Source organism: Eurosta solidaginis, chromosome 4 (genome assembly GCF_040869045.1).
Source record: "Eurosta solidaginis isolate ZX-2024a chromosome 4, ASM4086904v1, whole genome shotgun sequence".
Lineage (NCBI taxonomy): Eukaryota > Metazoa > Arthropoda > Insecta > Diptera > Tephritidae > Eurosta > Eurosta solidaginis.
The window spans coordinates 112,584,085-112,611,728 of NC_090322.1; the positions used below are offsets into that span (position 1 = coordinate 112,584,085).

General features: G+C 37.2%; 1 protein-coding gene across 17 annotated transcripts in view; it reads left to right on the plus strand.

Annotated features, from left to right (window-relative positions):
* Window positions 1-27,644, plus strand: part of Nadsyn (NAD synthetase) — a 1,223,365-nt gene that overhangs the window by 1,108,492 nt on the left and 87,229 nt on the right. For all 17 annotated transcript variants that reach the window (XM_067782501.1, XM_067782503.1, XM_067782511.1 and 14 more), the window contains one exon: window positions 20,801-20,946. In XM_067782501.1, the coding sequence (XP_067638602.1) occupies window positions 20,801-20,946 (146 nt within the window). The remainder of the gene's footprint in view (window positions 1-20,800; window positions 20,947-27,644) is intronic.

Genomic DNA, 27,644 nt, shown 5'->3' on the forward strand with positions numbered 1-27,644 from the left:
AATAACTCTGAACTGAACACTTTTCGCCGTGATATAAAATTAAAATGCTGTGGAACTGGAGCAACACTTTTGTGACTACATAAACCCTGTTTCAAACTTTTACGTGTCTGCACAGAACTCTAATTGACCGTTTTCAACCGAAACACAAATGGAAACCCAGATTTTCCCGTTATGCTCACTTAAGCAAGTGCCTGTCAGAAAGAAGTCAACACACTTGTACTTGTACACTATTTGCATACCGCAACCTGTTACTTAGGCACAAAAAACAATACTGATCGAATTATTTACATATATGTATGAATGTACATACGTTCGTCGTCGGGATGATCATCTGCTTGCTCTCTTATGTATGGTTGTTTTTTATGAATTTTGTTTACGATTACTGTTTACTCGTCTGTCTATACCAATTGTATGCGTGTTACAAATAATATTGTAGAGCTTTTTTAGTCTTCAAAGCGTAGCTTAATGCCCCTATTGCCGTTTACAAGTCAACTTAGTAATTAAACAACTCAACTTTAAGACAACTCAACTCCTGTTTGGTATTACGAATTACAACTTATCTCAATTGAAGTTGAATTGAGTTGCCAACTTCAGAAAGTCATGATTTGACAGATAAATGAACAGCTGATCAATTTGTGGCGGAAATTTAAGCATTTGCAAAAGTGATTTTGTTATTAAAAGCAAAACGGATATTATATGAAATCTGTTTTATAATTGGCGAAAATGTTGTGGATTGACATGTAGCGAATACGGAAAACATTCACGTAATCTTTCCAATCCCTTGGAACTACCAAGCACCAAGTAAGAAAATGTTTAAGTGACAAATGATGAGCTTCTAATAAGTTACTTTGCAAATTTGAAAGGATGCATTTTGCTCATTACTAAACACAATTAAGGACCATTTGCGCAAACGCGTTCGAGGGAAGGCTTTACCCCTATTTTAAAATTATGCGCCACATTCAGATTCCTTGCTGATGGCATCTATCAAAAATGCTGTGGAAATGATTTTGTTGATGAACTGGTTTTAGATATTATTGAGGAGCATATTTGTGCGAAGTGGATTAAAACCCAAACAGCAAAAATTGTATTTTGCTCTAAAACAGGATTCCCAGGAGTAGTGATTAGTATCAATGGGACTCACGTTCGCATAGTTTCACCTATTTTGGCTGCATCCGGACTGCGGCCAGCCTCGTCCAACTTCGGAATGTTGCTCCATAAAGTCAAAAAGTTATTCGTTTAAACGTTGTTTTTTCTATAAATGTGTACAAAATTGTTGATTATTGTTTGATTAAAAAAGGTTTAACTACCAGCTTTAAATTTTTTGTTTTCTTTTGATAACGTTTTATGACTCCGTGCACCATCTAACTCTTATCAAAGGTAGTATCAAAAGACGCGTCTCGACCTCCGTTTTAAGAATCCGAAAGCGTAAATCAAAAATTTTATTTCTGTCGAAAGTTATTAACAAAAAACCGTAAAATGACCCCTAGAGGGTCCGAAATATGAGGCCCATAGTTTTTTTTTGCATAGAACACCTGTCTGCGTTGGCGGCCTTTGGCCGCGCTTATAAAAAATTACCCTGGGTGTGTCCGAAACCGGTTTGGGGATCAAAATTAAATGCGCGCAGAACACCTTTCTGCGTTAGTATGTGCATGTGTACAACAAATCTGCGAAAAAAATCAACAACCACATGAAAATTTCAAACGATTTTTTGCTTATATATTTTGTCATTTGAATTTTCGCTTTCGGATTCTAAAAACGGAGGTCGAGACGCGTCTTTTGATACCACCTTTGATAAATTTCGATAAAAATTAGGTGGTGCACCGTCTTGTTACCAAATTGTTAATTATACTCAGTTGAGCAGAGCTCACAGAGTATATTAAGTTTGATTGGATAACGGTTGGTTGTACATATATAAAGGAATCGAGATAGATATAGACGTCCATATATCAAAATAATCAGGATCGAAAAAAAATTTGATTGAGCCATGTCCGTCCGTCCGTCCGTCCGTTAACACGATAACTTGAGTAAATTTTGAGGTATCTTGATGAAATTTGGTATGTAGGTTCCTGAGCACTCATCTCAGATCGCTATTTAAAATGAACGATATCGGACTATAACCACGCCCACTTTTTTGATATCGAAAAATTCGAAAAACCGAAAAAGTGCGATAATTCATTACAAAAGACAGATAAAGCGACGAAACTTGGTAGGTGAGTTGAACTTATGACGCAGAATAGAAAATTAGTAAAATTTTGGACAATGGGCGTGGCACCGCCCACTTTTAAAAGAAGGTAATTTAAAACTTTTGCAAGCTGTAATTTGGCAGTCGTTGAAGATATCATGATGAAATTTGGCAGGAACGTTACTCCTATTACTATATGTACGCTTAATAAAAATTTGCAAAATCGGAGAAGGACCACGCCCACTTAAAAAAAAAATTTTTTTAAGTCAAATTTTAACAAAAAATTTAATATCTTTACAGTATATAAGTAAATTATGTCAACATTCAACTCCAGTAATGATGTGGTGCAACAAAATACAAAAATAAAAGAAAATTTCAAAATGGGCGTGGCTCCGCCCTTTTTCATTTAATTTGTCTAGGATACTTTTAACGCCATAAGTCGAACAAAAATTAACCAATCCTTTTGAAATTTGGTAGGGGCATAGATTTTATGACGTTAACTGTTTTCTGTGAAAATGGGCGGAATCGGTTGATGCCACGCCCAGTTTTTATACACAGTCGTCCGTCTGTCCTTCCGCATGGCCGTTAACAGGATAACTTGAGCAAAAATCGACATATCTTTAATGAACTTAGTTCACGTGCTTACTTGAACTCACTTTATCTTGGTATGAAAAATGAACGAAATCCGACTATGACCACGCCCACTTTTTCGATATCGAAAATTACGAAAAATGAAAAAAATGCCATAATTCTATACCAAATACGAAAAAAAGGGATGAAACATGGTAAGGTAATTGGATTGTTTTATTGACGCGAAATATAACTTTAGAAAAAACTTTATAAAATGGTTGTGACACCTACCATATTATGTAGAAGAAAATGAAAAAGTTCTGCAGGGCGAAATAAAAAACCCTTAAAATCTTGGCAGGTATTACATATATAAATAAATTAGCGGTATCCAACAGATAATGTTCTGGGTCACCCTGGTCCACATTTTGGTCGATATCTGGAAAACGCCTTCACATATACAACTACCACCACTCCCTTTTAAAACTCTCATTAATGCCTTTAATTTGATACCCATATCGTACAAACTCATTCTAGAGGCACCCCTGGTCCACCTTTATGGCGATATCTCGAAAAGGCGTCCACCTATAGAACTAAGCCCCACGCCCTTTTAAAATACTCATTAACACCTTTCATTTGATACCCATATCGTACAAACATATTCTAAAGTCACCCCTGGTCCACCTGTATGGCGCTATCTCGAAAAGGCGAACACCTATAGAACGAAGGCCCACTCCCTTTTAAAAATACTCATTAACACCTTTCATTTGATGCCCATATCGCACAAACAAAGTCTAGAGCCACCCCTGGTCCACCTTTATTGCGATACCTCGAAAAGGCGTCCACCTATAGAACTAAGGCCCACTCCCTTTTAAAATACTCATTAACTCCTTTCGTTTGGTACCCATATTGCACAAACGAATTCTAGAGTCACCCCTGGCCCACCTTTAAGGCGATATCTCGAAACGGCGTCCACCTATGGAACTAAGGAGTACTCCCTTTTAAAAAACTCATTAACACCTTTCTTTTGATACCCATATTGTACAAATTCTAGGGTCACCCCTGCTCCACCTTTATGGCGATATCTCGAAACGGCGTCCACCTATGGAACTAAGGATGACTCCCTTTTAAAATCCCCATTAACACCTTTCTTTTGATACCCATATTGTACAAACAAATTCTAGGGTCACCCCTGGTCCACCTTTATGGCGATATCTCGAAAATGCGACCACCTATACAACAACCACCACTCCCTTTTAAAACCCTCATTAATACCTTTAATTTGATACCCATATCGTACAAACACATTCTAGAGTCACCCCTGGTCCACCTTTGTGGCGATATTTCGAAACGGCGTCCACCTATAGAACTAAGGCCCACTCCCTTTTAAAATACTCATTAACACCTTTCGTTTGATGCCCATATTGTACAAACATATTCTAGGGTCACCCCTGGTCCACCTTTATGGCGATATCTCGAAACGGCGTCCACCTATGGAACTAAGGATTACTCCCTTTTAAAATACTCATTAACACCTTTCTTTTGATACCCATATTGCACAAACAAATTCTGGGGTCACCCCTGGTCCACCTTTATGGCGATATCTCGAAACGGCGTCCACCTATGGAACTAAGGATTACTCCCTTTTAAAATACTCATTAACACCTCTCATTTGATACCCATATCGTACAAACGCATTCTAGAGTCACCCCTGGTCCACCTTTATGGCGATATCTCGAAAAGGCGACCACCTATACAACAACCACCACTCCCTTTTAAAACCCTCATTAATACCTTTAATTTGATACCCATATCGTACAAACACATTCTAGAGTCACCCCTGGTCCACCTTTGTGGCGATATTTCGAAACGGCGTCCACCTATAGAACTAAGGCCCACTCCCTTTTAAAATACTCATTAACACCTTTCTTTTGATACCCATATTGCACAAACAAATTCTGGGGTCACCCCTGGTCCACCTTTATGGCGATATCTCGAAACGGCGTCCACCTATGGAACTAAGGATTACTCCCTTTTAAAATACTCATTAACACCTTTCTTTTGATACCCATATTGCACAAACAAATTCTGGGGTCACCCCTGGTCCACCTTTATGGCGATATCTCGAAACGGCGTCCACCTATGGAACTAAGGATTACTCCCTTTTAAAATACTCATTAACACCATTCGTTTGATGCCCATATTGTACAAACAAATTCTAGGGTCACCCCTGGTCCACCTTTATGGCGATATCTCGAAACGGCGTCCACCTATGGAACTAAGGATTACTCCCTTTTAAAATACTCATTAACACCTTTCATTTGATACCCATATCGTACAAACGCATTCTAGAGTCAACCCTGATCCACCTTTATGGCTATATCCCTAAATGGCGTCCACCTATAGAACTATGGCCCACTCCCTCATAAAATACTCTTTAATGCCTTTCATTTGATACGCATGTCATACAAACACATTCCAGGGTTTCCCTCGGTTCATTTTCCTACATGGTTATTTTCCCTTATGTTGTCACCATAGCTCTCAACTGAGTATGTAATGTTCGGTTACACCCGAACTTAACCTTCCTTACTTGTTTTTCTTTTCGGATTCTTAAATCGGAGGTCGAAACGTATCTTTTGATACCAACTTTGAAAATTTTTGTTAAAAATTAGGTGGTGAACCGTTTTGTAAAATGTTAAATTTTTTCAAAACAACTACGAAATTGTATGAGACAACTGCTAGTAACAGTTGTAAGATTTTGACGTCTTTGACAACTACACCAACACAAGGTTGTAAACGGTAATGCCACAAAAAGTTGTTAGACTAGACAACTCAACCGACATTTTTTTTTGACAGGTTGAGTTGTAATCTGTAATACGAAATTGCGAAATTTCAACCCCACCAGAGTTGAGTTGTAAACGGTAATAGGGGCATAAGATGTAAGTAAGGAATGTTTGTTGATGCCTCTTTTGATTTTAATAATTATATTTTATATGTCATTTCCAGTCCTGAGGATAACTTCAGACTGAAGTTGAAATATTGAAAAATAAAAACAAAATAAAATACACATCCAAGATTTTTTTATTTAAGAAACCCCGGCCTTGAGCTCAACCAAAAGAAATTTCAGTTTTTTAAAACATTATAAACTTCTTTCTTCTCTAAATTTGAATTTCCGAATAATTAGCTCACTGGGCTTGAACCAAGACGTTATGTACTGCTTCACGTCTTCGACTGAAGTATCGCTAGAGAAACGCGATATAAATATAAAATTATGACATCGTGTTGGAACATTAAGTTTTATGCAATGTAATAAATAAGGACAGTCGATAGCTCCATTTATGACATCATGACGAACTACTAAGCCGGAAATCAATCTTCTACTGACAAGAGTATGCAAACTAATCAATTTGCAACGAGAAACATAAGATGGAATAGGTAAATCGAACCTAATACCGGCAAGGAGAATTATAAAAACTTTTTTTTAACGCTTTCAGTTCTATTAGCATGTATTTCATAAAAAGGATTCCAGATTATATGTAGAAGCATATTCCAATTTAGATCTTAAAAAAGTATTATAAAGCAAATTTTTTGTGTATGGATCCTTAAATTCGGAGCTATTGCGCCGAATAAACCCTAACGAGGAATACGCCTTAGGTATGATGACATAATTCAAATGTTCAGTAAATGCAAAATTTCAATCAAATACAACACCAAGGTCTTTGATTTTATTACTGAATATAAGGACAGTATCAGAAATAGAATACGAAGACTTAAGTGGTGACCTAATTTTACAGAAGGTAACCGAGCAACATCATCTATCAATATTATTTCTGTAAGGTCTTTTTGTGTTATTTCCTAAATTTCTGCTCTCATTTGGAACCAATATTAATAAATAAGGTATCGTTTTAAAGGTGGGTTAGCTCTACATGCAAAACCATGTTTTAATTAGCTTTTGTTTAAGCGTATTTAATAAAAATAAATTATTTAAAATGAGCGATTGTGAATGCACAAAAAAATCAATTCGTACTGCAACGCTATTGTGACTATATCACCCACTGCGAGCGCGCCATCTACACGTGAAATTTGAAATGCGAAATTAAAGGCAGTAGTGAATATCATAGTGCTCAACCAACCCACTGCGAGCGCGCCATCAAGTTTTACACTTGAATATTGAAATTTAAACAGCTGTTTAGGCATATTTGTATAATGTTTTGTGGTCTCATAAGAGTAGCTGATTTTATTCGTAATTGAAAATCTTTTTTATACACCTGTCATAAAATACATAATTTGTAAGTTCTAAAATGTGCATTTTTACATGATTTACATGTGCTCACATTTTGTTCATATTGTTAGATTATAATGCCTAGGGCCACCTTAAATCCTTCAACTGAGCGAAGAAGACGTCAAGAAGGTAGAAGAAGTCGACCAAGTCAGCAACGAAATATTCATCTTCCCATGCAAGGCAAACAATGCGTAACCGCCGATAGGAACAAAGTGCTCAAATGGTAGTCCAGCGTAGGAGTGACTTGGTACCATCATATATTTACAGGAAAAGCTTCCAAAAACTTATTGTTGCGCACGCCTCGGAATCATTCAAGAACCACATAGCGTTGGACGTATGGATCAACAATGTATATTTTGTATGGCCAAACTATTTGCCAGTGAAGTTAGCGATAGAAGTTCTTTAATTTGTTGTCACAAAGGGAAGGTGAGTTTGCCAGAAATTTCTGTATGTGAAGAACTTAAAACTATAATCGAACGCAATGATTCTGTAACAAAAAAATATTTGGAAAACGTAAGAAAATTTAACAACGCTCTAGCATTTACATCAGTTCAAGTAAACTTTGTTAACATCCCTGGAAGAGGCCCCTTTTGTTTCAAGCTAAACGGTCAAGTATATCATAGAATTGGAGCTTTACAACCACCTGAGGGCGAAACACCCTCATATGCTGGCCTCTTTATTTTAGACAATGATGATGCTTTGCAGTATCGTACAAACGGAGAGGTTAATAAGAGCTGTTGCCAATTTCTTATGAACCAACGACAAACAATGCTTATAGCCTATAATCCGTATGCGAGGTTATTCAATTGTGTCAAAGATATGTCTAATAATATTGCTGATATGCAAATACAATTTACTACGGAAAATGCTTTCCATCCCGGAAGATATAATGCACCCACTGTATCTGAAGTTGCGGCAGTTTTTTTGGGTTAAGATGGCGTTCCACCAGGCATATTTGACTTTACAATTTCTTATAAGTCAGATGGATCTCTTAGTAAAATATCGTATCTGAATCCCCATTCAGATCCAATGTGCTATCCTCTGCTCTTTCCCTGTGGAGATGCAGGATGGAGACCAGGTATGCAACATGTCGACATCCACGCAACTGCAATACGAACCGTTACTACTCAATTGCAATATTATTGTTACCGTTTAGCAATAAGAGGTGAATTTAATATAATACAAGCTTCAGGCAAATTATTTCAGCAATACGTTGTAGACAGTTATGTCAAAGTGGAGGGCTCCAGAGTTGCATACATTAGGTCACATCAAAAAGATTTAACAGTTGAAAGCTATAAAGCGTTAATGGATTTCCTTCATGCAGATGCTCAACAAAGAGGTGCAGCTACAGGACTTCCTGTTATTCTTCTGTCTTCGTAGTCCGAGAAACATGCTTCAAAATTATCAAGATGCTATGAGTATAGTATCCCGCTTTGGCAAACCAGACATTTTCCTTACATTTACTTGCAACCCTAAATGGATTGAAATAACATCAGAACTCAAGCCGTATGAGAGGACATAAAACAGGCCTCATTTAATCTCAAGAGTATTTCACTTAAAACTCAAATCACTTTTAGATGATTTATTAAAAAAGCACGTACTAGGTGTAGTTCTTGCGTATGTTAGTGTAATCGAATTCCAAAAAAGAGGCCTACCGCACGCGCATATTCTTCTTATGCTTCGAGAAGTCGATAAGCTCCGTTCAATTGAAGATGTGGATTCCTTAATTTCTGCCGAGCTTCCAAATAATGAGGAAGACCCGCAACTTTTTACAATTATAAAACAAACTATGACGCACGGCCCATGCGGTATTTTAAATCCAAACAGCCCCTGTATGAAAGACGGTCAGTGGAGTAAAGGGTTCCCCAAAGAATTTCGAAGTGAAAGAAACATAAACGTAAATGGTGACCCTCTTTACAGACGTCGTGAGAATTCTGTTACAGAAACTACTGAAAATCAGGAAATCGACAATCGCTGGATCGTACCGTATAATTCTTACCTAAGTCGAAAATATCACGCCCACATTAATGTCGAGCATTGTTCCTCAATTAAATCTGTTAAGTATTTGTACAAATACGTTTATAAGGGTCATGACTGTGCTTCACTGAAATTGAGCATTAATTCTGACGGGCAAAGGGAAGTAAATGTAGACGAAGTTAATACAGTCTTAGACTGTCGCTATGTTAGTCCTCCAGAGGCAATGTGGCGACTTCATGAGCGCCAACTCTTTCATCGTTCAAATACTATTGAGCGGCTATCAGTCCATTTACAAGAAGAACAGATGATTTACTTCCGAGCTGGTCGCGAAGCTGAAACCAATATTAGCAAGGACTCCAAACTCATGGCGTCTTTCAAGCTTTGCAACGAAGAAGAGGACGCCCGTCAGTATTTATACCACGAAATTCCCGAACACTACGTATGGTCTAAAGGCAAATGGTGCATAAGGGCGAGAAACAGTAAGTGCATTGGTCGGATGTACACCGTAAATCCAATGGATTATGAAAGGTATTTCCTTCGTCTTTTACTTCTCCATACCAAGGGACCAAAGTCATACACGGAAATACGTACGGTAAATGATGTAGTCTATGATAGTTTTCAAGCAGCTGCGGAAAAATTGCATTTAGTAGGTAACAATGCTGAGTGGAAAGAATGTTTGCAGGAAGCTGTAACTTACCAAATGCCAACTCAGTTGAGATGGCTTTTTGCAATTATTTGCGTTTTCTGTTCACCAACCAGCATTTTGAAACTTTGGCATATATTTCGTGATGCATTATCAGAGGATTACCAAAAACAACACCAGCGCGAAGAGTCCTACAATCTTGCTTTACTAGATTTAGAAAACATTTTTAAAATGCATGGCAGAACGTGTCAACACTTTTGCTTACCTCAACCAACTATAGTTGAACAGCCTAGCATACTCTACAACGTTGAACAAGAACGTCAACATGGACAAGAAGCTTTTAGCAAACTGAATCAAGAGCAAACGTCAATAGTGGAAGAAGTCTTGAGTTCGGTTAGAAATGAATCTCCAAACTGCTATTTCATTAACGGACCAGGTGGTCCAGGAAAAACATTTATTTACACTAAGCTATGTCACATCCTCCGAGGGGAAAACAGAGTGGTTTTACCAGTTGCATGGACAGGCATTGCTGCGAATCTGTTACCTGGGGGACGAACTTCACATGCTCTTTTTAAGCTACCTGTGCCTATTTTAGATACTTCAGTGTCATCTATGCGGCCAAACTCAAAAGAGGCACAGCTTTTACGGGAAACAGATTTATTTATTTGGGACGAAGTATCTATGGTACCTAAGGATGCAATAACCATTGTTGATAAGCTTTTGAAAGATATAACAAATGTGAATTTGCCATTTGGAGGAAAAATATTTGTATTTGGAGGTGATTTTAGACAAGTTCTTCCAGTTGTTAGACATGCCACCAGAACTTCAATTATTGAAAATTGCATTAAACGCTCACCGTTGTGGTCAAAGGTGAAAATTCGTAGATTAGTTCAAAATATGCGAGCCAATAATGACCCTGAGTTTAAAAACTGGCTACTCAAACTGGGAAATGGTGACTTAGAAATCCAACATGAAATATCGGAAGATACTATTTAAATTCCACGACAATACTACGCTGATTATGATAACCTAATTGCTAAGGTTTACGGCACAAATGAAATAAATAACAGTAACATATCTAAGTTTCACTCAACAGCTATTTTATGTCCAAAAAATGACGAATGCTCGACTTTTAATGAGTATATAGTTTCAAAATTATTGCCCGGGGATTTAAAGTTTATCTAAGTCGCGATACAGTCGAAAACAATGAAAGTTATAATGCTCAGTGTTATCCAACTGAGTTTCTTAATTCTCTAAATCCTTCCGGCTTACCTCCACATAAACTAATTTTGAAGAAAAATACAATCGTTATGTTGATTCGTAATCTTAATGCCAAAGAAGGACTTATAAATGGTGCCAGGATGGTCGTCAGTCATTTAGGCGAGAACGCAATAACTGTCAAATTATTTGATTCGGGAAAAATAGCTATCATACCGCGAGTTAAACTAACTCCCTCAGATCCCACTGTACCCTTCCAGATGACTAGAAAACAGTTTCCTTTAAAAGTCGCTTTCGCTATGACTATCAACAAAGCCCAAGGTCAAACATTCGATAAAGCCGGTTTATATTTACCTAGCCCAGTATTTTCACATGGACAGTTATATGTGGCCTTTTCTAGAGCCAGGCGATTCGAAGATATCGCTTTTTCAGCCCAAGCGACATTTAAGCAAAAAATTGAAAATGAATTTATTTTTACATCGAATATTGTATTTAAAGAAGTTTTGTAAAAAAATGTTAAGTTAATAAATACATGTACATATCGAACATAGCTACAAACGTATACATACATATATCTATTACTTCTGATTGGTGGTTTTGTGGTCATTAGGTCATATTTATAAAAAAAAAAGCTATTGCTTTTTCTCAAATTTTCAGAAATTCGATATATCTAAGTTTGTATGAAGGAAACTTCAAAATTTGTGAAAAAGGTTTGAAAAATCCTGGACCTGGACTAATAAAAGGTTTCAAACCATTTTTGTTTTTTTTTTTGCGCAAGGCGCGCACGGGTCCACCTAGTCTATCAATATTAATAGATAGTTTATTACGAAGGCACCATTCTTGAACATTTTTTTCTTCAAACTGTAATGTTTCAAAATCAGAGAGAGTTTTTATCTTTTTGAATATCTTTAAGTCGTCGGCATAAAGTAAATGTTCACACGCTGTAAAGTACTTTGAACAATTATTGATGAAAATAACAAAAATAGAGGACCAAGAATACTTCCTTGAGGAACCCCAGAGGTTGCTTTATATGAAAATGATTTTACACCATCAACAATCACAAAGTTAACTCTGTGTGTTAGATATGATTTTACCCAGGCTAAAAATTATGAGTGAAATGCAAACAACTGTAGTTTGTGAATTAATAAGGTATGATATACTCCATCAAATGCTTTAGATAGATCCGTATAGATGGAATCGACTTGCAAACCATCTGCAAACGCCGAGTTGCAGTAATTGAAAAAAAAAAAGCAAGACTAGTAACTGTAGATAGACCCAGGGCCGTAGAGAGAAAATCCGGGCCCGGGACTAAACAATTTACGGGCCCCCTATAAAAAATCCACTAATACATTTGATTAACTTGAATTAATGACGTTTCATTCATGATTCATTATTGATGGATTACATCAAAAAACATTTTTTCCACATAAACTAAATGATTTTTGGACTAAGGGCTGACAATAAAATTAACACAGAATATTTACTATTTATACTATTTTATTGTAACGTAGAAATAAAATTCTCTTTTAACAGCCACATATTGTTTCAAATAATCTTTTCTAGTTATTTGGTAACATTTTAATACATTTCTGATAAATTTAATGATGATTATAAATTTTAATTATTCAATATCGAAAGTTCGGATATCAAGGAGTGGCTTTACTTGCTGTTTTCGCTGCAAAATTTTTATAATATGTAATATCAAAATTTAACTGTCTTGCCAAAACGGATTCAACACAGAGCGTGGGAAGTCATGAAACTCGCTCTTGAGATGAACACGATCTATGAAAGTTTTTGATTCTTGAAAGGACGCTGAAGGAACGTTCTGCACTAGCTACAGTGACAGGTATAGTGCAAAAGATACGTAAAGCAACCCAAATGTTGGGGAAAATCGTATGCAGATTTTGAACATATGTAGATGGCAGCCACCGGCCACCGTGGTGTGATGGTAGCGTGCTCCGCCTACCACACCGTATGCCCTGGGTTCAAAGCAGCATCAAAATTTTAGAAATAAGATTTTTCAATCAGAAGAAAATGTTTCTAAGCGGGGTCGCTCCTCAGCAGTGTTTGGAAAGCGTTCCGGGTGTATTTTTGCCATGAAAAGCTCTCTGTGAAAACTTGCAGATGCCGCTCGGGGTCGGCATAAAACATATAGGTCCCGTCCGGCCAATTTGTAGGGAAAATCAAGAGGAGCACGACGCACATTGGAGAGAAGCTCAGCCTTAAATCTTTTCGGAGGTTATCGCGCTTTACATTTATTTTTATTTATTCAGATGGCATTTTGACAAATTTTGCTGCGCTCGCCCGAACCGTAATTTCATCCATGTCTTCAAATTGACACAAAAAGGAAAACGTCTCGCTCAAATTTCTCATAGCTGCAAATCGTTCAGTAATTCCAGTGATTACCGAACCAACGATCACCAGGAATGTATTGTTTTTAAAATCAGACTCTGAATCATCCGTAATCATCTCATTTAAATTATCTTCAGAACGTCTTTCGGGTTTTCCCTTTCGAATGTCCGGAAACTTTGGCGAGATGTTCAATTGAAAAGCAACTGTTTTGTATTCGTTTAAAATTGTTTCCCATTGCTTCGTGATCAACTTAAAATCAGCTAATAAGGCATCTAGACGTCGGACCTCAACATCTGTTGTGGCGTCTCTAGCTTGGAGGACCACATTTCTTTCATTAATGGTAGTCAATATTTTGAACCAAGTTGAGATCAGCGATTTTCTGAACAGTTTTTTGGTTACAATTCACGAAAGCCAAAAACCGTTCTTGAATTGTAAAATTTGTTGATTTCGAACTGAAATGGAGTTAGCTCAAAATGAGCGTAGTCAACGTGACTAGCATCAGGCATAGCATCAACGATAATAGCAAAATACTTGGCTTTCTTGCCTTGATCTAATATAGTTTCCCTCACGTGCTTTGCACAAATTTCTATAAACTCGTTCTGAATGTCTGGGGAAAGAGAGTGAACTTGTAAACGTTTGAGCTGCCGTTGTGAAATCCTAACTTTCTCCAAATGATCTCTAAGTATCGGATCATAATGGCTTATGAGATCTTAGATGTCCAAAATGTGTCGATTGTTTCGTTCACCAAGATATATACTTTCGCCTTTGAAAGCTAGGCCTATTTCACCCAAAAATAAAATAGTGTCCAAAATTCTATATAAAATTTCTTTGCACTTTTGAGTTTCAGTGATTAGCTGGTCATTGATAAGTGTATCAATTGTAGCCTCCTATTCAATTAGATTTTGTAAATCTTGTGTGATGGCAGTTTATAGTATAGCTTCTTCCATACCTGGAATTTCAATTATCCGCACAACACATTTTAGGTCGATTTAAAGTATTGGTGCTTAACAGACGACATGGTAGGCAATAAAAAGTATTGCTACTGGCACTCCACACTAACCAGTCATGCTCCACTTTCTCTCCATTTGGCAAGATTCTGTTTAACAACGAGGAAGGCAATGCCTCGACATGACAATCAGGTGGAAAAATAACAGTACATTTTTGACGTCCTCGACGAATTATTTTGTTGACTTTTTCAGATCGAAAAAACTCATTATTCACGGTACCGATATCGAAGTCGTTTAAATAATCTGGACTTTGATACAGAGTTGGTGGTATTGTTGGAAGGCTTTTTGAAAATGAACCTTCATCAGTGTCACCACGAAAACTTTACGATTTTGGATTCATGTAAATATACATTTTTGTTTGATGTTTTTCTCGTCTCCTCAGGCCCAGGCAAAAAATCATTATCAATATTCGTTGCTTTTGAAATGCGGCTTAAAATTTGCACATGGAACAACTAAAGACTCTCCTGAATAAAAAAAAAATGTATTAGTACCTCTAAATCGCGGGCCCCCTGAGAAACCCCGGGCCCGGGGGGAATCCCCCATTCCCCCTCGTCGGGCCTGGATGGACCTAGTATAAAACCATGTTGGGGCAGAGGTATGTATGGTTTGATAGCAAATGAAAGCTTTGAGCTAATGATTTTTTCAAACAATTTGGCAGTCTTAGTTATTTTAGAAATTGGTATATAGTTCGATGCGTAATTTTTACTTCCAGATTTAAAAACTGGAATTACCGATGTAACTTTCGACTCATCCAACAAGTTACCTGGTCTAAGGGACAAATTAAATAAGAATAGTATTGGTTTCACCAAAGATGGAATGCATTGCGTGAGAAAGAATGCAGATAATTGATGCACACCTACTTCCTTAGAACACTTTAAATTTTTTATGGCGCCGATGATGTTACCACGTATCTAGATTTTTTGAATGCAAAACGCAAGCTGTTCAGGCCCCTTATTATGTTTTACAATCATTGACTGAAAACCATTTTCATTCAACCGAACACTATACAACTGTTACCCTATTTCTTAAAATTATACTAAATTATTCATATAACGAGTATTATTTGTCGCCAATTCACATATGTCAATAACCCGAACCACCATTTCAGAGCTATTGTGATTAAAAAAATAGGTTTCGATCACGGATCGTCAGACTTAATACGGGCCCAGGTAGTTTTCTTCGCTTTACCGAAAATGTCCCAATTATGGATACGAAGTGTTTGTGTAAAATTACTCCTGTAGATGCTATTAAAACCCCATAAACTTCAATGAAACTAGATGGTTCCTTTATTGCACAGTTGGAACTTTTAAGGCGTTTGATTTTTAATCTGAGGCTTGGGGCTAGATTCAGTAAATATCATTTTAAAACTCACCCTTACTGAATCTAGGTTCTTGTATGGAGTTTCAAAACTTATTGAAAAGTAAGGATCTATTTAAAATGCATTAACAAAATTGCTTCGAAGAATTGCCTAGTTTCATTTATGATTTACTGAGTTTGGCACATAATTCGACAACACCGGAACGCAAATTCTTGAACCGTTCCTTTGTAAGCAACACTAGGTTCACAACGTTTGGTTGGTAAAAGACATAGATAGACTTATCCCAGAAATGGGAAAATGGGATACCTGAGTAGTTTGACTTGAATCAGTCTCCTATTCGCTATGTCCATTAAAAAATCTTATGGGAAACCATGGAAACATTTTAAAATTTTAAAGTTTGCAACGAATACGACACTCTTGTGAATTGCAGAATTGTTTGTATACCAATAAAATAAAACAAAAATTTGGTCCTTTTTTGAGATTTGGTCCTTTTTGTCTATGGAATTTTGGTCCCAAATGGAAAAAATGGTGAGGTAACTGTGCAGATAGGTATGGCAATGGAGGAATAGAAAGATTTTTTTACTTCTGTGCATTCACAATGGTTTTTAATGAACTAGGTTGAATTTTTCTTGTATTTCGGCAGTTTTTTGGAATATAGTTTATACACTTACACCAATACTGAAGTCGTATTAGGAGGAAGGGCGACAAAAATATCATACAGGTATAACCATTGTGAATTCATACAAGTGAAAAATTTATCTATTCCTCCATTGCCATACCTAGATGCCAAACAAAAGCTAATAGGGAGAAAGGCTGTCGCGAATGGCCAGAGCATGAAAGAAAGAAAGGTTTGTTTTTACTCGCGGTTAATAAATTGAAATGCCATGAATTGCCCATTGCTTTTTCAAACCAACGTTTCCTTGAAATGTGCCTATATAAAATTCGTTTATAAAATCGAGTTGTAGAGAAAATGTGAGCAGCCAATCAAGGAACCGTTTTAAAATATGTAAATAATGCAATATAGCAGTCGTCTTCAAAAACGTTAGAAAAACACTATAGATCAAATGATTTAATTAATTGAACAGCAATTTCTCGTATATATATTGGCGCGACTACAGCTTAAGCACACTTCCTCCAGAATTTTCGCTGCTTTTTTCACGGCTATAATTTCCATCTGAAAGACGCTGAAGTAATCTGGCATACTGTATGATCTACTTATTTCGGGATCGACACAGTAAACATCAGACCCAATCCGCGGGCTCAATTGTGACCCCCAGAACTCTTTCGAAGCTCAGCCACGGGACCATGTTAGGTGGGGCTATGCTCCTCTGGCTATACTGCCTGCACACAAGCTTCCCCGACGCTTTAACCCTTTCACCCCTGAGTTTTTTTTTCGAAATCAGGCGGGGTTTTCATCATTACGACAGCAAATACTGTAATATGGCTAAAACATAAGATGTTTGACATACCTGAATCCTTACCGTTATCCTGGGATATATAATCCCAATAACATTTATAGGTGGGACGCATAAGTCCCAATAATACCAAAAGGGCAAAAAAATTGTACACATCTAAAGATATAAACAATTATTGGGATATTATTATCCCAAAAAAATGCCTTATTGGGATTATATGTCCCAATGCAGTTATAAATATAAAAAACTTACTTTTTTCTTTATAATTTCTTTCCAATTTCGAAGGAATAATATTTATTCACACCTAAATTTTACAGCAAGCGGTATATTATGAATAAAAACGTTACCAGATAGACGTTTCACACTGAAATACAACGCGTTACTGATGAAATTTCGCGAAATGTCTGTGCAAAATATTGCGTAACGGGAAACTGATGTCGATAATACTGGAATGTGGTTACTGATCATCAAAGAAGGCTTCAAGGTTTTATTGGGCGCATTTCAATGCGTAATTGGATAAAAATTAAAAGTTATACACATCTTTGAAGTTTGGTGGGACGTCTTGCCCCAGTAGGGGCGAAAGGGTTAATCCTTGTTGCAGTGGTTAATGCATTATTTTTGGCCATTACGTCTACAAGCGGGATGTGTAGAATGGCATGCAATGCTGCTGTCGGGTTAGTTTTTAGGGCTCCCATTATGCTAATCATTGATAATCTGCATACCCCCCTAGTTTTTATACTCAGCCGAGCAGAGCATATTAATTTTGTTCGCATAACGGTACCCTGTAACGGCGCTAGCTAATCGAGATAGATATAGACTTCTTATATATCAAAATGATCTGGGCGAAAAAAGATATTCATTTAGCCATGTATGTCCGTCCGTCCGTCTGTCCGTAAACACAATAACTTGAGTAAACTTTCAGGTATCTTAATGAAATTTGGTATGTAAGTTCCTGGACACTCACCTCAGATCGCTATTTAAAATGAACGAAATCGGACTATAACCACGCCCACTTTTTCGGTATCGAAAACTTCGAAAAACCGAAAATGTGCGATAATTCATTACCGAAGACGGATAAAGCGACGAAACTTGGTAGGTGAGTTGACCTTATGACGCAGAATAGAAAATTAGTAAAATTTTGGACAATGGGCCTGGCACCGCCCACTTTTAAAAGAAGGTAATTTAAAAGTTTTGCAAGCTGTAATTTGGCAGGAACGTTACTCCTATTACTAAATGTGTGCTAAATAAAAATTAGCAAAATCGAATGACGAACACACCAACTTAAAAAAAAATGTTAAGTCAAATTTTAACAAAAAATTTAATATCTCTACAGTACATATGTAAGTAAATTATGTCAACATTCAACTCCAGTACTGATATGGTGCAACAAAATACAAAAATAAGAGACAATTTCAAAATGGACGTGGCTCCGCCCTTTTTCATTTAAATTGTCTAGAGTACTTTTAATGCCATAAGCCATGGTAAGGATATCGCTTTTATGACGATAACTGTTTTCTGTGAAAATGAGCGAAATCGGTTGAAGCCACGCCCAGTTTTTATATACAGTCGACCGTCTGTCCTTCCGCTCAGCCGTTAACACGATAACTTGAGCAAAAATCGATATATCTTTACTAAACTTAGTTCAGGTACTTATCTGAACTCACTTTATCTTGGTATTAAAAATGGGCAAAATCCGACTGTGACCACGCCCACTTTTTCGATATCGAAAATTTCGAAAAATGAAAAAAATGCCATAATTCGAAAAAAATGCCAAATACGAAAAAAGGGATGAAACATGGTGATTGGATTGGTTTTTTGACGCAAAAATATAACTTTAGAAAAAACTTTGTAAAATGGGTGTGACACCTACCATATTAAGTAGAAGAAAATAAAAAAGTTCTGCAGGGCGAAATCAAACGCCCTTAGAGCCATGGCAGGAATACTGTTCGTGGTATTACATATATAAATAAATTAGCGGTACACGACAGATGATATTCTGGGTTACCCTGGTCCACATTTTGGTCGATATCTCGAAAACACCTTCACATATACAAATAAGAGCCACTCCCTTTTAAAACCCTCATTAATACCTTTCATTTGATTTGATACCCCTATCGTACAAACACATTCTAGAGTCACCCCTGGTCCATCTTTATGGCGATATCTCGAAAGGCGTCCACCTATAGAACTGAGGCCCACTCCATTTTAAAGTACTCATGACCACCTTTCATTTGATACCCATATCGTACAAACACATTCCAGGGTTATCCTAAGTTCATATTCCTACATGGTGATTTTCCCTTATTTTGTCTCCAAAGCTCTCAGCTGAGTATGTAATGTTCGGTTACACCCCTCCTTACTTGATTGGTTTACGTACTTTTATGTGTGGCCCTATAGTAAGGTATGGGTTTGACAACTATCGTAAATACGCAATGAGAGAGTTTGGGTGATAGGCCTCACGTGCATCCTAGGATCCTTTTGCATGCCTTCAGTGTCCCAGAGGTTTTCTTCGCTCTCTCTTCCACATGGAGTTTCCACGAAAACTTACTATCTAGGCTGACTCCCAGATATTTTGTGCTAAATTTTTCTTGCAGAGTTATCCCTCAAATCTTAGGCTTTGTCCAAATAAGGGCCGTATATTTCCTAGTAAATAATGCTAATTCTGTTTTTTCTGCGGTGGCGATTAATCCAACTCCAGAACATGTCTGTACATCCCCAAGTATCTGATCCACCAGAGAGCTGGTTGTTGTAAGGCATCTGCCGCATATGATGACTGAAACGCAAGCAATTGGTTGATAACCAACGTCCACAGCATTGGTGATAAAACCCCACCCTGTCTGTTTACAGATTTTGTTGCCTCGAATAGACCACATTGGGACGAGAAACAAATTTGGCTGCTTCAAAAGCATTTTGGTATGATTTATGATACGAAGGAATATATCGAATGCTGGGTGGAACATCACCCTACCTGGCTACCGTTTCCGTAACGTCCTATCTGAAAAAACGCTTGAAGAATGCCCTATTTCAAAATTTGTTTTAGGAACGCCCTCTCTAAGAATTTTATTCAAAAACGCTCTATTTAAGAATATATTTTGAGGTTAGACTGAGAGTTTTTTAAAAATATGTTGAGTTAGAGCATTTTCAAATTGGCAGCCGAGATATGGTGATATTTCACTCAGTAGTCGATGTGAGTAGCAACACTGATTTTCTTATATGTATTTATATTGATATCAAAATTTTACCAATGTTATTGCTTTTGTTCCAAACCTCACCACCAAATTACGTAGACCGAAACACCAAAAGCGTGCAAAACAAAAGAAAATTTTGTCTTACTGATTTTTTATTAACATTTTCAATAAGGAAAATTTGTGCTAGTTTCGTCGTAAATATACAGTACGTCCAAAAACTCGCACACCAAACAATTTTTTTGCTTCTTTTTGGCGCCAACGTTATTTTTGAAATGCCAATCACAACACGTCCGGTTTAGTCGTTAACCACGTATCTACGATTGAGATGTTTTCGGGAAAGTGAAGAAAACTAACTGAAAATGAATGAGCTTAAATCATGAATTATCAATGTTTTCACATAAAAACCAGATTTTTTCAAAAAGTGTAATGACGTGGTTAACGAGTACGAAAATCGGCTGATTCGTACTTTTTTAATCTGATTTGACCTTTCAACTTTGGCACGGTTCGATGTTGACATCAAGACAGGGAATTTCAAAAACAAAATACGTGGGTTTTTGTGTATGGATGTATAATGCCGCAACCTTGTATGGCTTTGCCATGGATGATACTAAAAACTTACTTTAAATTTCCTGATCAGATTTTGTTTATCAGTCTCTTCAAACAGAGGAACATTATTTGCCACGCATGATTTCTCAACATACAGGACAGACGATTGTGCCTTTTGGAGACGCTGTTATCGCCACGAAGGACACCTGCATCGGTTATGAGATTTGCGAAGAACTTTGGAATGTACGCAGGTGAGTTACATTTACGATTTTGCTTCCAAGTTAAAAAGCAAGTTCCACGATCACATCAGATAAACGTGTACAGAAAAAAAAATTGGCCTGTACTTAGGACTAAACCCATGTACCTATATCATGGGTGCTTTGCAGAACCACCTATCGACAAAATGAAAGACCGACCAAATCGTCAAAGTAGCCAAAAAGATTTGGTAACCCTGAACTCCAGGCTTGGAGTTTTTAGTAAAAGTTAATACTAAATAATACTTATCCTATTTGTTTTAGTGGCACAGAGATGCAGACTTAGTTATACTCAGTTGAGCAGAGCTCACAGAGTATATTACCTTTGATTGGATAACGGTTGGTTGTACAGGTGTAAAGCAATCGATATAGATATAGACTTCCATATATCAAAATCATCAGTATCGAAACAAAATTCGATTGAGCCATGTGCGTCCGTTAACACGATAACTTGAGTAAATTTTGAGGTATCTTGATGAAATTTGGTATGTATGTTCCCGGGCACTCATCTCAGATCGTTATTTAAAATGAACGATGTCGGACTATAACCACGCCCACTTTTTCGATATCGAAAATTTCGAAAAATCGAAAAAGTGCGATAATTCATTACCAAATACGGATAAAGCGATGAAACTTGGTAGGTGAGTTGAACTTTTGACGCAGAAGAGAAAATTAATAAAATTTTGGACAATGGGCGTGGCACCACCCACTTTTAAAAGAAGGTAATTTAGAATTTTTGCAAGCTGTAATTTGGCAGTCGTTGAAGATATCATGATGAAATTTGGCAGGAACGTTACTCTTATTACTATATGTATGCTTAATAAAAATTAACAAAATCGGAGAACGACCACGCCCACTTTAAAAAAAAAATGTTTTTAAGTCAAATTTTAAAAGAAAAGTTAATATCTTTACAGTATATAAGTAAATTAAGTCAACATTCAACTCCAGTAATGACATGGTGCAACAAAATACAAAAATAAAATAAATTTTCAAAATGGGCGTGGCTCCGCCCCTTTACATTTAATTTGTCTATGATACTTTTCATGCCATATGTCGAACAAAACATTACCAATCCTTGTGAAATTTGGCAGAGGCTTAGAATCTAGGACGATAACTGTTTTCTGTGAAAAAGGGCGAAACCGGTTGAAGCCACGCCCGCTCGGCCGTTAACACGATAACTTGAGCAAAAATCGATATATCTTTACTAAACTCAGTTCACGTACTTATCTGAACTCACTTTTAATTGGTGTAAAAAATGGCCGAAATCGGACTATGACCACGCCCACTTTTTCGATATCGAAAATTACTAAATATGAAAAAATGCCATAATAATATACCAGATACGAAAAAAGGGATGAAAAATGGTAATTGGATTGGTCTATTGACGCAAAATATAACTTTAGAAAAAAACTTTGTAAAATGGGTGTGACACCTACCATATTAAGTAGAAGAAAATGAAAAAGTTTTGCAGGGCGAAATCAAAAGCCCTTGGAATCTTGGAAGGATAACTGTTCGTGGTATTACATATATAAATAAATTAGGGGCACCCGACAGATGATGTTCTGGGTCACCCTGGTCCACATTTTGGTCGATATCTCGAAAACGCCTTCACATATACAACTACCACCACTCCCTTTTAAAACCCTCATTAATACCTTTAATTTGATACCCATATCGTACAAACACATTGTAGAGTCACCCCTGGTCCACTTTTATGGCGATATCTCGCAAAGGCGTCCACCTATAGAACTAAGGCCCACTCCCTTTTAAAATACTCATTATCACCTTTCGTTTGATACCCATATCGTACAAACAAATTCTAGAGTCACCCCTGGTCCACCTTTATGGCGATATTTCGAAAAGGCGTCCACCTATAGAACTAAGACCCACTTCCTTTTAAAATACTCATTAACACCTTTCATTTAATACCCATATTGTACAAATGCAATCTAGAGTCACCCCTGGTCCACGTTTATAACGATATTCCGAAAAGGTGTCCACCTATAGAACTAAGGCCCACTCCCTTTTAAAATACTCATTAACACCTTTCATTTGATACCCATATCGTACAAACAAATTCTAGAGTCACCCCTGGTCCACATTTTGGTCGATATCTCGAAAACGCCTTCACATATACAACTACCACCACTCCCTTTTAAAACCCTCATTAATACCTTTAATTTGATACCCATATCGTACAAATACATTGTAGAGTCACCCCTGGTCCACCTTTATGGCGATATTTCGAAAAGACGTCCACCTATAGAACTAAGGCCCATTCCCTTTTAAAATACTTATTAACGCCTTTCGTTTGATACCCATATTGTACAAAAGCATTCTAGAGTCAACCCTGGCCCACCTTTATAACGATATTCCGAAAAGGTGTCCACCAATAGAACTAAGGCCCACGCCCTTTTAAAATACTCATTAACACATTTCATTTGATACCCATATTGTACAAAAGCATTCTAGAGTCCACCCTGGTCCACCTTTATAACGATATTCCGAAAAGGTGTCCACCTATAGAACTAAGGCCCACTCCATTTTAAAATACTCATTAACACCTTTCATTTGATACCCATATCGTACAAACAAATTCTAGAGTCACCCCTGGTCCACCTTTATGGCGATATCCCGAAAAGGCGTCCACCTATAGAACTAAGGCCCATTCCCTTTTAAAATACTTATTAACGCCTTTCGTTTGATACCCATATTGTACAAAAGCATTCTAGAGTCAACCCTGGCCCACCTTTATAACGATATTCCGAAAAGGTGTCCACCAATAGAACTAAGGCCCACTCCCTTTTAAAATACTCATTAACACCTTTCATTTGATACCCATATCGTACAAACAAATTCTAGGGTCACCCCTGGTCCACCTTTACGGCGATATCTCGAAAAGGCATCTACCTATAGAACTAAGGCCCACGCCCTTTTAAAATACTCATTAACACCTTTCATTTGATACCCATATCGTACAAACAAATTCTAGAGTCACCCCAGGTCCACCTTTATGGCGATATCTCGAAAAGGCGTCCACCTATAGAACTAAGACCCACTTCCTTTTAAAATACTCATTAACACCTTTCATTTAATACCCATATTGTACAAATGCAATCTAGAGTCACCCCTGGTCCACGTTTATGGCGATATCCCGAAAAGGCGTCCACCCATAGAACTAAGGCCCATTCCCTTTTAAAATACTTATTAACACCTTTCGTTTGATACCCATATTGTACAAAAGCATTCTAGAGTCAACCCTGGTCCACCTTTATAACGATATTCCGAAAAGGTGTCCACCTATAGAACTAAGGCCCACCCCCTTTTAAAATACTCATTAACACCTTTCATTTGATACCCATATCGTACAAACAAGTTCTAGAGTCACACCTGGTCCACCTTTATGGCGATATCTAGAAAAGGCGTTCACCCATAGAACTAAGGCCCACTCCCTTTTAAAATACTCATTAGCACCTTTCGTTTGATACCTATATTGTACAAACACATTCTAGAGTCACCCCTGGTCCACGTTTATGGCGATATCTCGAAAAGGCGTCCTCCTATAGAACTAAGGCCCACGCCCTTTTAAAATACTCATAAACACCTTTCATTTGATACCCATATCGTACAAACAAGTTCTAGAGTCACCCCTGGTCCACCTTTATGGCGATATCTAGAAAAGGCGTTCACCCATAGAACTAAGGCCCACTCCCTTTTAAAATACTCATTAGCACCTTTCGTTTGATACCTATATTGTACAAACACATTCTAGAGTCACCCCTGGTCCACGTTTATGGCGATATCTCGAAAAGGCGTCCACCCATAGAACTAAGGCCCACTCCCTTTTAAAATACTCATTAACACCTTTCATTTGATACCCATATCGTACAAACAATTTCTAGAGTCACCCCTGGTCCACCTTTATGGCGATATCTCGAAAAGGCGTCCTCCTATAGAACTTAGGCCCACTCCTTTTTTAAAATACTCATTAACACTTTGATACCCATGTCGTACAAACAAATTCTAGAGTCAGCCCTGGCGATATCCCTAAATGGCGTCCATCTATAGAACTATGTCCCACTCCCTCTTAAAATACTCTTTAATACCTTCCATTTGATACACATGTCATACAAACACATTCCAGGGTTCCCTAGGTTCATTTTACTACGAGGTGATTTTCCCTTATTTTGTCTCCATAGCTCTCAACTGGGTATGTAATGTTCGGTTACACCCGAACTTAGCCTTCCTTACTTGTTAAATAATAACTTGGGAAAAAGAAAAAATATATACAAGGAAGGAAATTAGGGAAAAGTTGCACAATAACAAAGGCATGGCCATGACTGAATGTGTTTGTAACAGTTCAACTTCCGCAGGAGTGTGGGTTCGAATCCCAAACACTCCGAGTGTATTTCTGTAATGCAAAGTTTCTTAGTAAAAACGCATATGTCTTGCAGATGCCGCCCGTAGACGGCGTAAAAATGTAGGATCCGTCCCGCCAATTTGTGAGAAAAATTAAAAGGAGCACGACGCAAAACTGGAAGTGGAGCTCGGCCTTAAACTCTTCGGAGGTATATTGTATTTATTGATTTGTTTTCCTTAATTCAAAACAAGTCTCAAAATCTTAGTAAGTTCATAAGTACGGCTCACAGTAAATATCTAAACTTTAAAAGAAATATTGTTGCGACCGTTGAAGGAATAATTAATAACATGAGAAGTAGAATTTTAGCGAATTTAATTTTTGCAGACGTATCAAACAAAATCTAAATATTAAAATGTCAAAATTTCAATAAGAAATGTTAAGCCGTTAATTTTTTATACTTGTCGCGACCGTTACATTGGATACGTTTTCCTTTTTTTTATCAGAGACGAAACGGGACATATACAACCATTTCAAGTCCACTTACTTCAGTGGTACCAATTATTTATCTATGTTAGCCCTCGTTTTCGAGATGTTGACCAAAGTTTAGACCTTAACTTATTTTACGCCAATATGAATTTTTCTTTGTGACATTTCTGCTTACCAGATATCAGTAGCAGTAAAGTGTACTCTCTCCTAACGGACACCTCTCTTAAGCGGACACCTCTCATAAACGGAAAAATTTTTCAGTACCAAAAACATCCTTAAGCATTTTTTAAGTTTTCCCTTTTGAGCGGACAACCCTCCCATAACAGGACGCGGACACTTGCTTTTAACCCCAAAGGGCTTTTTAATTTCCCATAACCGGACAGCTTACAACACTTTTTTTTTATTTACTCTTTCCCATATTCGTACAGCTGTTGCTTATTCACTAATACGCGCATGGATGTAGGGGAATCCCCTAAATACGAAGAACCTGTTTTCAATACAGTAAAAAACATAAAAATGTATGTACCTATTGCATACACGTAATTGGTATCTTCTCGTGTGTGTACGTACGTGAATCGCAATGCCTAAAGTAGTGTTGAGTATTAAAGGCAAAGTTAATGTCATTGAAATTCATAAGAAAGAAAAACTAAGTGCACGAGAGTTGGCAAAGAAATATAAGATCAGCAAAACGCAAGCTGCTAGCATTATCAAAAACAAAGATCAAATTTTAAGTTTGTGGGACACTGACGTCAACCCGAAGAGAAAAAGGAGTCTGCTGAAGCCCAAAGGCCTTAATGTTGATAAATTGTGCTACGAATGGTTTTTGAAGGCTCGAAATAAGAGCATTCCTCTGTCAGGCACACTTATAAGGAGCAAAGCTAAAGAAATTGCAGTGAGACTCAATTACGACAATTTTAGTGCATCATCCGGCTGGCTGGAAAGGTTCAAAAAACGTCACAACAGAACTTTCCGTACAATTTCTGGAGAAGCCGGTAGTGTAAACCAAGATGACTTCAAAGTTTTTGCGCAAAAGTACCATATTCACGAAATACATATTTATAATGCAGATGAGACTGGCTTATTCTTCCGAGCATTACCCGATAAAACATTTGCATTAAACGGTGAAAAATGCACGGGTGGAAAACTGGCTAAAGATAGACTCACGATTTTACACTGCGTCAATATGGCTGGAGAAAAAGAACTCCTTTTTGTTATTGGAAAATCTGCAAGGCCTAGAGCGTTTCGCAACATTAATTTCTGACTTTTTTAAATTATTTTGAATATTTTGTACACAAAACTTTATTCTTTAATTTATGAACAAAGCTTTATGAAACACCTAACTCAGTCTTATTTGTATGTATTAATATTCTTATTTTGGAAATAAAACTGTTTAAACATTCATCAATAATACTTTTTTCATAAGCGGACACCTCTCATAAGCGGACAAATTTGGCAGTCTCTTAGGTGTCCGTTTAAGAGAGAGTACACTGTATTTGCATTTCTACCCCAAAAGGATCACTTCGAAATGTTGAGCGAAGCCTCAGATCTGCCATCTAAGATCATTACGATAACCATAACTCTAACTATCTGAATGATTTCAGTTTCGGCCCAGAAATACGAACTTTTGTGTCCCAGTGGAGTATGTCTCCACTAGGAGTGTCTGCATCTACTTATCCTGATGATTATTGATAAATTACAATAATACTCTTAACAAAACTATTTAGTGTATAATAATACAAATCAAAAACATCTTTCCCCAGTACCAAATACTCATTCCTAAACAATAAATTATCACCGAAATTAAGCAGCGTCGGGCGCGGTTAGTACTTAGATGGGGGACCGCTTGGGA